General features: G+C 43.4%; 1 protein-coding gene across 5 annotated transcripts in view; it reads left to right on the forward strand.

Annotated features, from left to right (window-relative positions):
- The first annotated feature begins 13459 nt into the window (after positions 1-13459).
- The window catches only part of itga2b (integrin, alpha 2b), a 38218-nt gene continuing 35155 nt past the window's right edge, over positions 13460-16522 (forward strand). Inside the window, exons 1-2 of one of the 5 annotated variants that reach the window (XR_005612821.1) lie at positions 13460-13682; positions 15972-16102. Coding sequence is in view for 4 of the 5 variants with exons in the window: in XM_039611178.1 (XP_039467112.1) it covers positions 13543-13682; positions 15972-16102 (271 nt within the window). In the remaining variant the exon portion in view is untranslated. The remainder of the gene's footprint in view (positions 13683-15971; positions 16103-16522) is intronic. The other 4 variants (XM_039611178.1, XM_039611177.1, XM_039611175.1 and 1 more) reach the window with 4 other exon arrangements.

Genomic DNA, 16522 nt, shown 5'->3' on the forward strand with positions numbered 1-16522 from the left:
ACACTGTGAGGAACTTTGGAGTCATTTTTGACCAGGACATGTCCTTCAACGCACATATTAAACAAATATGTAAGACTGCTTTCTTCCATTTTGCGCAACATCTCTAAAATTAGAAATATCCTGTCTCAGAGTGATGCTGAAAAACTAGTTCATGCATTTATTACTTCCAGGCTGGACTACTGTAATTCACTATTATCAGGATGTCCTAAAAACTCGCTGAAAAGCCTTCAGCTGATCCAAAATGCTGCAGCAAGAGTCCTGACAGGGACTAGAAAGAGAGAGCAGATTTCTCCTGTTTTGGCTTCCTTCATTGGCTTCCTGTTAAATCCAGAATTGAATTCAAAATCCTGCTCCTCACATACAAGGTCTTAAATAATCAGGCCCCATCTTATCTTAATGACCTTGTAGTACCATATCACCCTATTAGAGCACTTCGCTCTCACACTGCAGGCTTACTTGTTGTCCCTAGAGTATTTAAAAGTAGAATGGGAGGCAGAGCCTTCAGTTTTCAGGCCCCTCTTCTGTGGAACCAGCTTCCAGTTTGGATTCAGGAGACAGACACTATCTCTACTTTCAAGATTAGGCTTCAAACTTTCCTTTTTGCTAAAGCATATAGTTAGGGCTGGACCAGGTGACCCTGAATCCTCCCTTAGTTATGCTGCAATAGACGTAGGCTGCCGGGGATTCCCATGATGCATTGAGTTTTTCCTTTCCAGTGTGAGATTATTCGGTTATCATATGTTACCTTATATATGTAATCAAAGTAGTTGAATTATGATACTGCTGTAGATCATATTATACCCCTTAATATAGAGTGTGTGATCAGTATGTAGTTTTAGTTTGCATTATACTTCTGACTTAAAAGAGTGTGAAAATCATTAGATCTATTGGATTGACCTGTATTACTCGACACTGTTGAATGTGTTACACTGTTTCTTGACATTTCATACTGCTGAATCATGAAGAGAATGTTGGGTGCAGAGGACCTTGTGCCGATAATAGAAGAGACAGACCACATTCCATACCCCCACCTTTACAGAGAGCAGAGAAACAAGGAGCCGAGGTCATAACTTAGGCGCCGTAAGAGAGAAAGAATGTGAATGTTTAGGCTTTTATGACTAGGTGGGGCCCACTAGAGGCTATAAGAAGCTAAGTAACCCGTCACCATTTTTAGACTTGCTGTGACCCTCTGCAGGCAGGTCTCCCCATCATGATGGTTTCCTATGCTCTCAAGTGTTGAATTGTATGGAAATAAAGTATTGTTGATTGAGCATTTATACACCGAGTATTGTCCTTCCTTCAGCCCAAAGATTAAAAGGATTGGGAGTTTTTAACACCAGTCACCTTTCTCACTCACTATGTGTTAATAGACCTCTCTGCATCGAATCATATCTGTTATTAATCTCTGTCTCTCTTCCACAGCATGTCTTTATCCTGTTTTCCTTCTCTCACCCCACCCGGTCGCAGCAGATGGCCCCGCCCCTCCCTGAGCCTGGTTCTGCCGGAGGTTTCTTCCTGTTAAAAGGGAGTTAAGTGCTTGCTCATAGGGGGTCATATGATTGTTGGGTTTTTCTCTGTATTTATTATTGTGCGATCTACTGTACAATATAAAGCGCCTTGAGGCGACTTTTGTTGTGATTTGGCGCTATCCATCCATCCATCCATCCTCATCCGCTTTATCCGAGATCGGGTCGCGGGGGCAGCAGCCTAAGCAGAGAAGCCCAGACCTCCCTCTCCCCAGCCACCTCCTCCAGCTCATCCGGGGAACACCAAGGCGTTCCCAGGCCAGCCGAGATATAATCTCTCCAGCGTCCTGGGTCTGCCCGGGGCCTCCTCCCGTGGGACATGCCCGAACACCTCACCCAGGAGGCGCCCAGGGGCATCCTTGTCAGATGCCCGAACCACCTCAACTGGCTCCTTTCGATGTGGAGGAGCAGCGGCTCTACTCTGAGCCCCTCCCGGATGGCCGAACTTCTCACCCTATCTCTAAGGGAGAGGCCAGCCACCCTTCGGAGGAAGCTCATTTCTGCCGCTTGTATCCGCGATCTCGTTCTTTCGGTCACTACCCACAGCTCGTGGCCATAGGTGAGGGTCGGGACGTAGATCGACCGGTAAATTGAGAGCTTCGCTTTTACACTCAGCTCCCTCTTCACCACGACGGACCGGTGCAGCGTCCGCATCACTGCAGCCGCAGCACCAATCCGTCTGTCGATCTCTGGCTCCCTTCTCCCATCACTCGCGAACAAGACCCCGAGATACTTAAACTCCTCCACTTGGGGCAGGAACTCATCCCCCGACCCGGAGTGGCGCTATATAAATAAAATTGAATTGAATTGAATTGAATTAATAATTAGAGCTCCACTTTTCTGTTGGGTTACATTTGTGTTTTTGTCACGTTACCTCGAACAAGCGTGAGAGTTAAAACTTCTAGAGTGCTTTAGTCCGTAACTGTTACCACTTAGATATTGTCACTGCTCAGATTTAGGACATATTTGGATGTGTGTGTCCTGATTCATTCTGATGGTGAGAGCGACCAGTGAAAGCTCCAGGGTTCTTTCTTTGATGGTTTTTGACACATTGATGGTTAAACATTGCCTCAGCGTTTCAGAAAAGGAATATTATTGAGTAATACTGATGTATCAATCTGAAGCTTCACCAGTAATAAATACATTCAGAGGAAACAGGTGAGAATGAAAACAGAGCCACAGCTGCCTGAAGGCGCCTCGTACTGTAAGAAATGACAGTTTTCTTCATTTTACTGTGACTGTGTGTTTGTGTTTAAACAAACTGTGCTCTCCAGGTTTCTCCCAGCTCCCATTGTGTCACACTTACTTTGATCAGCATGCACTGATAATCAAGGGTCGTCTCACTGCGACAGTTAAGCTCATGGCTAAAGCCAAAATCAATGTTATGACTCTTCATCTAAGATATGTAACTAACAAAGATCCAGTTTTTATTCTTCTGTAAACAAATCTCCTCTCTGTCATTCTGGAGTCCATTTTCCTTTGCTTTTACTATTATTATTATTATTATTATTATCATTATTATTATTATTATCATCATCGTCATTATTATTAGAGGCTTTCATTTTTATGTTTACTGTTAATTTGTGTTTTTTTCTATTTAATGTGCAAATGAACAAAATCATTGTGACAACCAGTCAGACGGCATCTGTGGCAGGAAAGGCCTTCATGAGTACACACACTCACACACACACAGTGTGTGATTGATTATTGATCAGAAGAGCAGATGGTTTCTGTCCTGCTGCTTAAACACGAACTGAAGGCTGGTGAAGTGCCTCTGCTGCCCTCTGTTGGACAGACACTGAGCTACAGCAGGTGACCATCAGTGTGTCTCCATCAGCAGGCGATGGAAACGTCAGGCCTGGGACCGCTCGCAGTCAGCTGATTTGTTTGGTGGTTATGATCGGGATTCACTGTTAAACATTTCAGTTGGGACAGCTGCAGAAAAACTTCTTCCTCCTCATCTAAGTGCACAACCTGCGGGGTTCCCACCCCCAAAAGACAGAAAAGAGGAGCGAGGGCCGGTGGTGTCCAGGTGAACCTGAGAAGCTTCTTGGCTGTGGGGAGACTCCCGGCGCCTGCGACCAGTTCCTCTCCTGACGTTTGGTGGGAACATTGCCCTGCCGTCTTTGACGTGGGCTGAGGCAACAACTCACCGTGTCCGTCATCCGCTCTCTGTTTTTCTGGCGATGGCTATGTCTGTTCTTTGATCGGGGTTTCTCCGGCTGTGGAGTCCCTGCCCTGCCCAGCAGGTCCATAGGTGTGCAAAGGTGTTTCATTCAAGTGCTGCTGCAGTCAGCTGTTGATCAACAATCATGGTCCTGCTTAACGTTCGTTCCATAGTCAATAAGTTGTTTCTTTTAAGACATCTCTTTGTTAAACAGTCTCTAGATTTTATGTGTGACTGAGGTAAAATAAGGATTATATCCGGCCTGTGCTCCGTCATCAGAACTCTGCGTCTCTCGGGACATGACGTGGTGGAGTCACAGATGATGAAGGTCGGCTCTCTAAACCTTTATTGTATTTTAATCTGTCGGCCTCCTGGACCTGCCGGGGTCTTTCCAACTCAGTAATATTCAGTATTCATTATTTACGCTTTTCTTTTTGCTTGTTTTTTCCAGCAGGTAATCAGATTTTTAGCGTCGTCTCTATTCTCCTCTGTTTTTCTTTCCCTTCCCTTCCCAGTTTCTCTTTTCTTCGTTCTCATGCCCGTCCCCGGTCCTGTCCGTTCTGATTGTAATAACTTTAAAAAAAATATATAAAAAACTAATGAGCACGACATTCAAGTGGACGTAGAACCAGTATAGCAAAACCCATACTGATCCTCCTGGGAAAATAAATCTGTTGGGCGTTTTTCTTGGCCTTCAGACAGTAATTGTGATTGCTACAGGACAGGCGGATAAAGTATTCCTCATCATCTCTATGCTGATCACATTCAGTTATTCTGTTGTGTCAGTTTTATAAATTGTCTTGTTTAAATAATTGTCTGTCAGAAATCAAACAATGGTTAATGGTTAACTGTCGCCAGTTAAACACAGATAAAACAGAAACTGATCACGTGATCTCAGACATTAAGCATCATATCAGTTTCCGTTCAATCAGTCTCAGAAATCTGTGCATCATATCTGACAGTTCAGTCTGTCTGAGAATCTCCGAACGGCTGGTTCAAACCATTTTTATCATCTAAGAAACATCTGTAAACTCTGCTAGTGTCACAGAGCCTGAGATGATTCTTCATGCTTTGATTTCTCCTGTTTGGATCACTGTAACGGTCTTTTCACTCGTTTCAACCAATCAGCGTTGGATTGCCTTCGGATTGTACGGCACTAACAGGAGGTCACATCATCATCATCATCATCATCATTTTTTTACATAGCACTTTAAAAACACACCTGGTAGACCAAAGTGCTGTACAATACAAATATAAATATAGTAATAAAATAGCAAAAACCAGACATAGCAATAAAGTTAATAAAAAAAATGTCAGTTACCCACAGAGTTAAAAGCCAGGGAATAAAAATTCACGTTACTCCAGTTTTGGCTGCTCTTCATTGGTCACCAGTAAATTTGAGGTTTCATTTTAAAATGTTTTAGGACTCTACATGGTGAAGCTCTCCAGTGTATCTCTGACCTGTTGAAACCTCCTGCTTCATCCTGAGCACTCCTCTTCATGTCAAAGGTCACTGTTGGTCTGGGTTCAAAACACGTGTGGATTGGGATTCTAAGGCTGTGGAATTCTGTGGAATTCTCTTCTGTTGTCTTTACACTGTACAGACTTCATGGACCCTTTTAAAAAGCAGCTGAAGACATTTCTACTAAAGCAAGCTTTTAATCATAATTCATTGTTTCATATTTTTATTTTATTCATATTTCTGGTTTTATTGTGAAGTACTTTGTAATTTTCATCTGTGAAGAGTGCTATATTAATGAATTTTACTTACTAACTGTAATTCAGGTCGAGCTGACAGTGACAGACAACCTGTCTGTGATAATGAATTGATTACATGTAAAAATGAGCAAAATCATAAACTTGTTCCTGTCCACATACACACACATTCATGTTAAGTGCCGTCATTTGGATTTCAAGCTGAAGCTGAGAGATTTGGTGACGATGGTGAAGTTATCTGACTTTATAGTACCATATCACCCTATTAGAGCACTTCCCTCTTGCACTGCAGGCTTACTGCAGTCGGCTCGTGCCTACTATGCCTGGTGTATCCTTGCTTTGTTATGTCTCCCACCTGCTAGTATATTTTATTTGTACTTATTTTATTTTATTATTTTATTTACTTGTATTTATTATTGTTCTTATTTGGTTTCTGTGAAGCACTTTGGCATACATCTGGTTTTTAAATGTGCTATATAAATTCAAGATTAGGCTTCAAACTTTCCTTTTTGCTAAAGCATATAGTTAGGGCTGGACCAGGTGACCCTGAATCCTCTCTTAGTTATGCTGCAATAGACGTAGGCTGCCGGGGATTCCCATGATGCACTGGGTGTTTCTTCTTCACTCACTATGTGTTAATAGACCTCTCTGCACTGAATCATACTTGTTATTAATCTCGGTCTCTCTTCCACAGCATGTCTTTATCCTGTCTTCCTTTTCTCACCCCAACCGGTCGCAGCAGATGGCCCCGCCCCTCCCTGAGCCTGGTTCTGCCGGAGGTTTCTTCTTGCTCATAGGGGGTCATATGATTGCTGGGTTTTTCTCTGTATGTATTATTGTAGGGTCTACCTTACAGTATAAAGTGCCTTGAAGTTCTTGTGATTTGGTGCTATATAAATAACGCTGAATTGACCTGCATTCACTCAGCACTCAAACCAGCATTCCTCCCTGTCCAGGATGTGTACATCCTCATCATTGAAAGAGTATCCACTGGCCTGTAGGTGTGAATAGACTGCAGAGTCCTGGCCTGACGAAGTAGCTCTTCTGTGTTGTGCCATCTGCTTCACCAGATGTTGTTTAGTTTCTGCAATGTATACCGTATTTTTCGGACCATAAGGTGCATTAAGCAAAACAAAACAGTCAGATAAGTCAAACTTTACTCAACTCATTCTTCTTGCTTCCTCCACTTCTGTACCATTGATTCATTAATGTTGAATTCTCTCGCAGCTGCTCTATTCCCAGTATATTAATGACTAACCTGGTATTGTGGATGGATTATCTCAGTTGTTCTCCTGACTGAAGTTTGGTCCGTTTACAGCATCCTGCCATGCGATTGCATTTGTCCCTAACCATTATCGAGTGGAAAAAAGTTAGCGTTCATCCTCCAGCTTCACTGTGTTTATGTTATGCTAACATAGCTGTGTCGCTGGCGCTAGCGATTTCTGTCCTCATTTATGTTGGAAGTAATAGCAGAGCTGTACGTTTGAATTTGTTTTGGAAACTCAGTCTGAACATGCTGCTATATTATATTTAGATGGAAACTAGTGAGCTAACTTCCTGCTAACTTCTAACACCTGGTAAAGCAGCCACACAGATCATTTTATTAATGATTAAAGAATTTAGACAGTTTTTAACTCTCAGTGATGCTGCAGTGTTCGTTTGACTTTGGGACCTGAGGCGGACGGAGTTTAGGACCCAGATTACTCCGCGAGGCTCCAGACTACGGTAGCCGTAATGCTCCGACAATCCATCAAGCGGCGCGGCTTCGTAGCTTACCAAAATCGGACTAAAACATTTTTGACAGATTTCTGCGCACCGTGTACCACATAAAATCGGTTCAAGGTCAGTAAGCACAACCAGAATTCATACATAAGACGCACTGTTGATTTTTGTGAAAATTAAAGGATTTTAAGTGTGCCTTATAGTGCAGAAAATATGGTAAATCATGGCAATCCTTCTGGCACTAAACAGAAACAAATCCCACAGGTGGATCTGATCACATCCAGGGAATCAGCAATTTGAAACAACAACATTGCAGATGTGGAAGCTGTTAGGGTTATATTTTATGATTGTCATTTGTACTTAGAAACATATAATAATTTATGCTTAGACGTATATAATCGATTGTATAGTGATAGAATGTCTGATCCTTAGTAGTCTGCAAAGACTCTCTGTGCCTTCCAGAGTGTTCTGGCATACCACACACATCCTAAGGTCATGAGAGAGGTCGTACCTTCTCTTTCTGATATATGGTATGGCAAACAGTCTGTATTTGTTTAGGTATAAGAGCCTTTTGTTTAGGTGAACTGCTGGACTCTGTCACGGTTTGGCAGGGCAAACCGTGGGGGGTGTAGGGAAGGAGGACCCAGGCGTGGTGCTCTGTGTATAAACAGTGCGTTTATTTACAGTGAATGAAACAATAACAGTAAATCCCCGTGCTCTCCCGTGACTCCCGTGTCGTGTCTTCCTTCCAATAAGTCCGTGTCTTGTGCTCTCTGCTCCCGTGTGTCTGCTCTTACGCTTTCCGCGCTCTCTCTGCAGGAAACAACAGAAGCAGCTGTTAGGACACTCCACAATAGCAGGCATGCACTCACTGACTTCACCTAAACTGGAAGACTAACGTGGAGACTCACGCAATGATCCCACGCCGATGGGAGCTCCAAGACTCTCCTAAGTAGCTCCCCCGATGAGCCCTGATCAGCAGCAGGTGTGTGGCTTCGGGTGTGGCCAGTCCCCTAGCAGGGCCAAACCCACCAGGCCTGAAGGCGCCTGTAAACAAGTGTTCAGACACACACCCACACACACTGATATGTACAAGCATAGAGAAAAGGGGCAGCAACACCAAAAATACATATAATATAACGAGTCCATAACTGCTCAGGGATCCTGGGTCGCTCAGACCCAGGACCCTGACAGACTCCCTGGTGCCAGCAGGTCTGGGGAGCCTTCACAGGGTCAAATTTTGACCCCCACACACACACATACACCCATCTACACACATACACACACACCTATGTATACACAGACAGGTACTTTTTGTTCATACACATGCCTGTTTAAGATGTCACATGTTAATGAAACTGCGGACGAAAGTTTACCTTTCTCAGCAATGCAAAGGTTCATGGTTTTCCTAACCCAGAAAGACTAGAAAGACATGAGAAAATTTTGTTACTGCTCAGTGACAAAAATACTTATGAGCCTCTGAATCAAGATCCAGGTAGTGGTTACAGGAAGAAGATACCACAGGCTATACACAGGGGAAGCTACACCAAGTTTGAATGGTTTACTGAAGATACATAAACAGGGTGCACCTTTGAGACCGATTGTCTATATGATCAACTCGGTCACCTATAACATCTCCAAGTTTCTGGCTTCAATCCCCAATCTGCTCTGAACACCTCATCCATAACACCTTGGATTTTGTTGAGAAGGTGAGAGATGTCATTATAGAGGCAGATGAAACCATGGTCTCATACTCAGATCTGATTGGTTGCTTTTGTGCAGGTTTTCTGGGTGGGGCCTAGTTTGGGGGCGTGTCTTGCTGCTTTCCTGAATGACCTGTTGCTACGGCCTCGCTGGCATCGCCCTGGAGACTGGTGGGTGGAGCTAAAGCAACTGTATGTGTTAACAGAGAAACAACAGCAGGTGGCGTCTCACTTACCGTAACTAATGCACCATTTTGTAGGACTGAGGCCAAACTGCAGCAAACAGGGACGGTATGAGGTCCAGTTTCTGTTTCTGCTCAATATAAGACCTGATTTTATTATCTTATGTGCATCTGTAAACACGTGCGTCACGGCTTTGTCTGAACACTTTAACATTTGCTCTGAAGTCCTCATAACCATGTTAAATGTTTTTCAGAGAAATGTGATGAATAAAATCATCTCACAGCAAAAATAAACTGCAGCACCTTCGTTAATGACATTAAACACTTGAAAAACTGTCCGTGCAGAATCAACTGAACCTCATCCACATAAACTCCTCAGAGTAGAAGGGTTGTTCACGGACACAGACCGTGCCATTTCAGTCAGCTCAGCCTTTAAACTTTGTGTCTTTTAACAACATGTTTGATGCTTTTTCCAGCCTTCATCAGGTACGTTTATTGCCTCACTGAGTAATGTGTCTGTTAAACTGTATTATTTTTCATTTTCTCAGGATGTGACTCAGGTCATGTTATCATGCATTAGTTTCCTGTTTCAGACCTAAGCTGTGGTCTCACATTGCTTTTTACTGTCAGCGTAAATGAATCCAGTAAAAATGCTGAAACTTGTGAGTAAAATGTTTGCGGGACACGTTTATTAATCCTTTGTTTAAGATTCAAACCTCATTTCCAAGAGAGGCCTGCAATAAAAGAGGAACAGTTATGGCGTGCAGTGGTGGGAGGTTCATGTTGGAGTGAACACAAAGTTTAAGACAGTTTTGTTGTTCAGCTGTTGATGACTTGTGCTGACATCATGACTGTCTGACCAAGTGGAAAAAGTGGTAAAGACATCAGGCTGTTTCAAGTCAAGCAGCTTTACTGTCATTCCCACCGTGTGCAGTGGTACAGCATACGGTGGGAATGACAGCGTTCCTCCAACACCACGGTGCTACAAACAGTCAACACAGGACTGCATAACAACAGGCAGAATGATAGTTCTGACTGACAGTGGTGTCTGTGATGTTCATGCGGGGCAGTTAAAAACTGCACTCAGTACACATCACAAACAGGAAGGTTTTCCTGCTTCAGATCTTCACACATGTAGATGTAAATAAATCATAAATGCACTCTGTTTCTGACAGGGCTGTGGGAAAAATAAAGGCAGCATGATATTTTTCGTGGCCATATTGTATTGATACAGGACAAATATGTATATTTTATTAAATAAATGAAAATAGCTTTGGAAAACTACAAACAAAAGGGCTCGTCTCCTGGACGTTAGCAAACTAACATCCAATAAAACGAAAAAAGCTTCCAATACTGGACACGCTCAGCTCGACACATCGCTCACTTACACCAGCAGAAACAGGACAGCCTTATCAATAACAGACTTCCTGAGATGCCAGCTTGACCCAGTCGATTGCTGACTGATAGCAGACTGACTTTAGCATCATTTATATCAGTGATAGGTGTGTTTAGCACAGGCCTACTGCTGGAACACCAAGACAATTCTACTACAACAGCAAAAGCAAGACGCAAGTCACCAAAGTTCTTTGTGTTGCTCGTGGACGAGGGAGAGAACTGTGACGAGTGCCATTCCTTCAGCTCGAACCCCAGTCACTCTCAGTCAGCTCCCCCGTAGCACTGCTCTTTTATTGAGGTTAAATGAATATGCATAGGTTCATTAACATATGACATCTTACATAGGCATACATGTGAACAAAGAGTACTGTCTGTGTGTGTGCGTGTGTGTGTGTCAAGATGTGACCCTGTGAACGACTCCCCAAAGCTGGTGCCAGGAGTCCAGCGGTCCACCTAAACAAAGGGCTCTTATACTTAAAAAGATACAGAGTAGGTGTCCTCCTATACCATAAATCAGTAAGAGAAGGCACGACCTTTCTCATGACCTTAGGATGTGTGTGCATACCAGAGTGCTCCGGGAGGCACAGAGAGTCTTTGCAGACTGCTAAGGATCAGACATCCTATCAATATGCAATCGATTATAAAACTCTAAGCATATATGAGTATATATTTCTAAGCATAAATGACAATCCAACAATATAAACCTAACAATCAGGCTGCAGTGTTTGCATGCTTGGCAACAAAATAACTGAAGTTAGATAACTTTATCTTCCTGAAACACAAACTGACAAAGTTTCACCTTGATGATGTAATTTGCACTTTAAAGATAATAATTAACAATATATGTTACTCTGCATATTGCAATATGTTATACCAAAGTCATATGGTGGGGTGTGCGACACCAAAGCTCTTTAACTCTGTGACGAGTTAGTATTCCTGAACTTACTGTAAGCCTGTGTTTCGGGTGAAATGTTTAATCATAAAGACTAAACATAAAACAAAATAATTTTGAATGTGAGTGAGTGAGGATGACTACGGACGTCTGCACGTCAAATACCTGTCGAGCACTGTACAGATTTATTTTACCAAGTGGATCATTACGACTTTTGCTGTACTGGTACACTTGATAGAATAGAATCGATCTTTATTGTCACTGTTACAGAACAGTTAAACACAGTTTGGCATATCTCAATTGGCGGCATGTAGATTTTTGTCACTGAAAAACTGCTTCATCACCTGCTAAAACAAAGAACAGAGCAGGGAAACTACGGCAACAACCAACATCAGCATGAGTAACAGGAAATAATAAATACTGAATGTTACGGAGCAGCACAATACTAATGATGCACAACAAAGCCAGGGGGGCCAGGTCCCGGCAAGCATCCACCAGGAGTGAGCCACTACACACCCAAGCGCCCAGCCCCGGGCACCGGTGGGTAGGGGCACCAGCCACTGGCAGGGAGCATGTTGGGGGGATTTAGGTCCCCACACCTAGGGGGGACCTGAGATGTAAAGAGGTGGAGTCTAAGACCCGACCTGACACATAAACATACACAAACAGGCACACACAGACACAAGCATGCATTCCCACCCTCATGCACACATATACAAATACTCAGCACTCGCCCAACATGGAGACACACAGAAATGAACACTGTACACACACTCACACTCCCCATACATACTCTATACCCCAGTTCCAGGTACCATCACCCCCAGAGGGGCAATCTGCCCCTAGACCCAGGAGACCTTGCCCTTTGCTCTGGGGTGGAGACAAACACAGTGCTCCCGGTCCCACAGCAGCACCAGGGAAGCCCAGCATCCCAGATCCCGACCAGATGCCCAACTCCTCCTCCCAGCCCCCCGCCCCGATGGCGAGCAGAGAACGGGGATATGAAGACCCCATACCTCTCTCTGCCCACACACATGTGGTGTTACGGCGTGTTGTTCTAAAGTGTATTTAACACATGAGAGGGGTGCAGTGCTTTCTGCCAGGAAGCAGCAGGTGTCAGCACGACCCCTCCTGAGAACCCTCAATGTCGCATGTAATTAAAACTGAGAGGTGGGCACCAGAGGTGATGCTGAATAAACAGACTGTCCTATGGATGCCGTGCAGTATGCCCACTCCCAAGGCCCTATATGTAAGTGTCACAACAGTGTAAGAATCTAAGAACTGAGTTTTTTTTATCAATAATTTCATTTACTTTGACTTTTGATTTACATATTTTAACTAAAAGAGAGCATTGTAATTAACACTGTTATGCTACAGAGATTAATGCTGATTTATCTATTATGACATCACATCGAATTAATTAATTCATGAATAAGTTAGATGTTAATCGAAGAGGAGGAGAGGAAAACAAAGTGGATTCTTAAAATTAATTAATTAAAGCTTGAAAAAAGTTTGTTTATTCTGAGCTACCATTCATTTTTTTCCACCACATCTCCGATGTCTGACGTCAACTACAGCATTTCCTTTATGTCACTCATGCCTCAGTTCCCTCACCAAACTGTAGGTAGTTGATTAGTGGCTGCTGTTCAGTTTCAACTAATGTTCCAACTTCTCCTGTCTTACTGAGGAACTATGTGCCGTTTGAATGAGTCAAGAAATTCAATAGTGGTGACACAATACGTAAAGATTTTATAAACACTGGAACATGACATGGACTAATTCTGTCTGTAATAAATAAAGTGAAGATTAGTGTTGTTCCCTCAAGACATTTCACACAATTAAACATACAAAGTGTCAGCTTCTTGTCATCACTGAAGATGATTCAGACCTCACAGAGATAACTTGAAGGAGTTACTGATGACTCTGAGAACGATAATAAACAAAAGCCAAGTGCAAAGATGAAGAAGACAGAGTCATTTCCTGGATGTCCCTGAACTCACCACAAACACAGAAACATGAAACTCAGATAAGGAGGCTTTTATTTTTAGGTCCTATCAACAGGAAGCAGCAGCTCAGCAGTTAAACTGACACAACTAGCTGTCAATGATCTGTCAATGTACACACACACGCACACACACACACACACACACACACACACACACACACAGAGTTTATAAGTTCAAACACAGCGGATACTTCATACTCCACACAGTCGGGCAGGCAGCAGTGAGACGGCAGGATGTGTATGTTCAGGTGTGTGTGTGTGCTGCTGTGTGTGACTCTGAGTGTGAGTCTGAACCTGCTGGATGAAGTCATGTTCAGAGGACCGACAGGAAGTCTGTTTGGATTCTCCGTTGACTTTCACACCATCAATAACAAGTAAGTTGGTGAAAATACCTGGGGTGTCAGCTCAGACAGGAAGGGGTCCACTCCCCAGACCCTGATCTTATTTCATGGATATAACTTAGAATTCCCTGTCTGTAAAAATTAAATAAAGGGTAAACTAAGTTAAACCCTAAGGCAGACTTTCCTCATTCATTGGATGAACAGCTGAAATACACCTGGCACATCTGTTGTGGTTCAAATTACACCTGGAGTGCTTCAGAAGCAGTGTGTTTGTGCTGCATAGGGTCTTTTATTTTGAAAATTGACAGGATTCTCTTAGCTGTTTGTGTAACTTCCTGATTTCCTCACCTGCTTTATGCAGGTGCTTCACATGGTACAAGCTGTGTCCCAAAACATAGGCTGCATCCTTCGGAGGACCTGGCCTTCGCGGTCTACGTGGGTCAGGTCTTTCATAGACCGAGAAGGCCAGAAGTGCGAGGCTGTGAAATTGGGCAGTCTAGCCTTCAGATTTGCGTCACCATTGTCTCGGTGGAGTTTAATAAACTCAGCTGTCTGCTCCTTCCTATCTAAATATAACAGGACACTGGCGTAAATTCTCGACCGTCTCACACTTCTGTTTAATCAGTTTTCTGTTTGACGTTTATTCAGCTGTGTGAAAATCCCGGAGGAACCCACCCGATGGATTAATAAAGTTTTACGTAATCTAATCTAATCCAATAATTTTGATCTCAGCCAAACTAAGCCAAACTCAGGAACAAATAAAACACTGAAAAAAGTCAAACAATAACATTTTTAGGTTATCTAAGTGACTTATATACAGTGTTGGGAAGGTTACTTTTAAAATGTATTCCATTACAGAATACTGAATACATGCCCCAAAATGTATTCTGTAACGTATTCCGTTACGTTACTCAATGAGAGTAACGTATTCTGAATACTTTGGATTACTTAATATATTATCGTGCTGTTTACAACTACCTGAATGTACTATTGCTGTGATTTATTACTGTTACTGAAGGTCCGCGGCTCCGAACCGTAGTAAAGGGACCTCTGGCTAATACGGTGGGTTCCGTGTCGGGCTGGTAGCTGAAAACTAGCTTTACTTTGTTGTCTGGGTCAACTTTGCTTGCCAGAGACAGAGAGAGGCGTTGAAAGGCTCCAACGGAACTTACTTTTTCCGGAGGAAAACACGAACACAGTGTACAGTTGAGTCTTAATAGCTTACTTACAGCTGGGCTTGTCAGGCACTCTTCTTGGCTGCAGTGGTTATTATTATATTTACATGCTTCCAGCTCCCGTTTTGCTCCGTGACAGCTCGGACTTTTCCTTTTCTCTCCTCCCTCGCTCACAGACACATAACGGGTACGGTAGTCCATTCTCGCTGCAGCACGGACTACACTGCCCATCAGGCTACATTCTTTAGGGCTATACATGTAGCATTCTGCCTATTAGCTTAGCACAACAACAACAACAACAAAGCGCTCTCTCACCCAGGAAACACGCAGAGAGAGAGCGCGTCACCCTGTAACCATGGCAACCGTAACGCTGCCGCCTGGAACAACATTACGTAGCTGTCAAACAAACCCAAACAGTCCTGACCCGCGACAATATGAAACAGGGAAGTACCGCCGTGTAATCCATTTATTTCAACAAAGTAACTGTATTCTGAATACCACCTTTTTAAACGGTAACTGTAACGGAATACAGTTACTCATATTTTGTATTCTTAATACATAACGGCGGTACATGTATTCCGTTACTCCCCAACACTGCTTATGTATCATGTTTAACCTGAGTAGCCAAAGACCGCAGGGGGCTGAAAACAATGAAGCCGGGAGTCCGCTGTTTTTGCCGGCTCGAGTGACCATTGAACCCTCCGGTTAGCTATTGAGCTGGTGGGTAACAGATGTCTCCGAAAACGTCGGACCACTTTCACAAATATGTGATGTCTTGATAAACGGAGCAGATATTTGAAGTTTACACAGCTACATTCTCGCCTGAAAATATCTTAAAAGTTTATAAGAGTAATATTAAAACTTAGTAGCTGCTTTGTTGGAAAGTGGAATTGGCTGGGCCGCGCTATGAATTCTGGGATATGTTGGGCCACGAAGGACACACCCGACCCATCCTTCAAATGTGGGGAATAGGAGGACGCATTTGTCGGCTGCATTCGGATGAGTCTACGAATTGGGACAGCCTTCGAAGCGTCGCTGTGACGTAATCGGTCTACAAATGCGGCCTCAGGGGGATGCAGCCTACGCTTTAAATGTTGCTGAGCTCTGATTGCCACGGTAACACTCAAGCAGCAGAATCTCTCTGCAGGTCCTTTGTTGTCATTGGAGCTCCCAAAGCCAACACCAGCCAATCAGGAGTGACTGAGGCAGGGGGTGTGTTCCTCTGCCCCTGGTCATCCAGAGGCGGGGACTGTGACATAATTGACTTTGATCTGACAGGTGAGTCTGGCACACTTTTAAGACCTGCACAGTCAGCAGAAATTTCACAACCTTTAAAAGAACACTTCAATTCGATTCAGTTTTATTTATACAGTGCCAAGCACAACAACAGTCGCCTCAAGGAGATTTATATTGTAAGGTAGACCCTACAATAAAGAACAATGAGCAAGCACTTTGGTGACAGTGGGAAGGAAAAACTCCTTTTTACCAGGAAGAAACCTCCAGCAGAACCAGGCTCAGGGAGGGGTGGGGCCATCTGCTGCGACTGGTTGGGGTGAGAGAAGGAAAACAGGATAAAGAAATGCTGTGGAAGAGAGACAGAGATTAATAACACTAAAAAGAAAAACATAACGTTCAGTCCTGCATTCAGAGCAGCATCACCTGCTTCATAGATAATTGGCAAACCTTCTGGAGGAAACC

Source organism: Oreochromis aureus, linkage group 4 (genome assembly GCF_013358895.1).
Source record: "Oreochromis aureus strain Israel breed Guangdong linkage group 4, ZZ_aureus, whole genome shotgun sequence".
Lineage (NCBI taxonomy): Eukaryota > Metazoa > Chordata > Actinopteri > Cichliformes > Cichlidae > Oreochromis > Oreochromis aureus.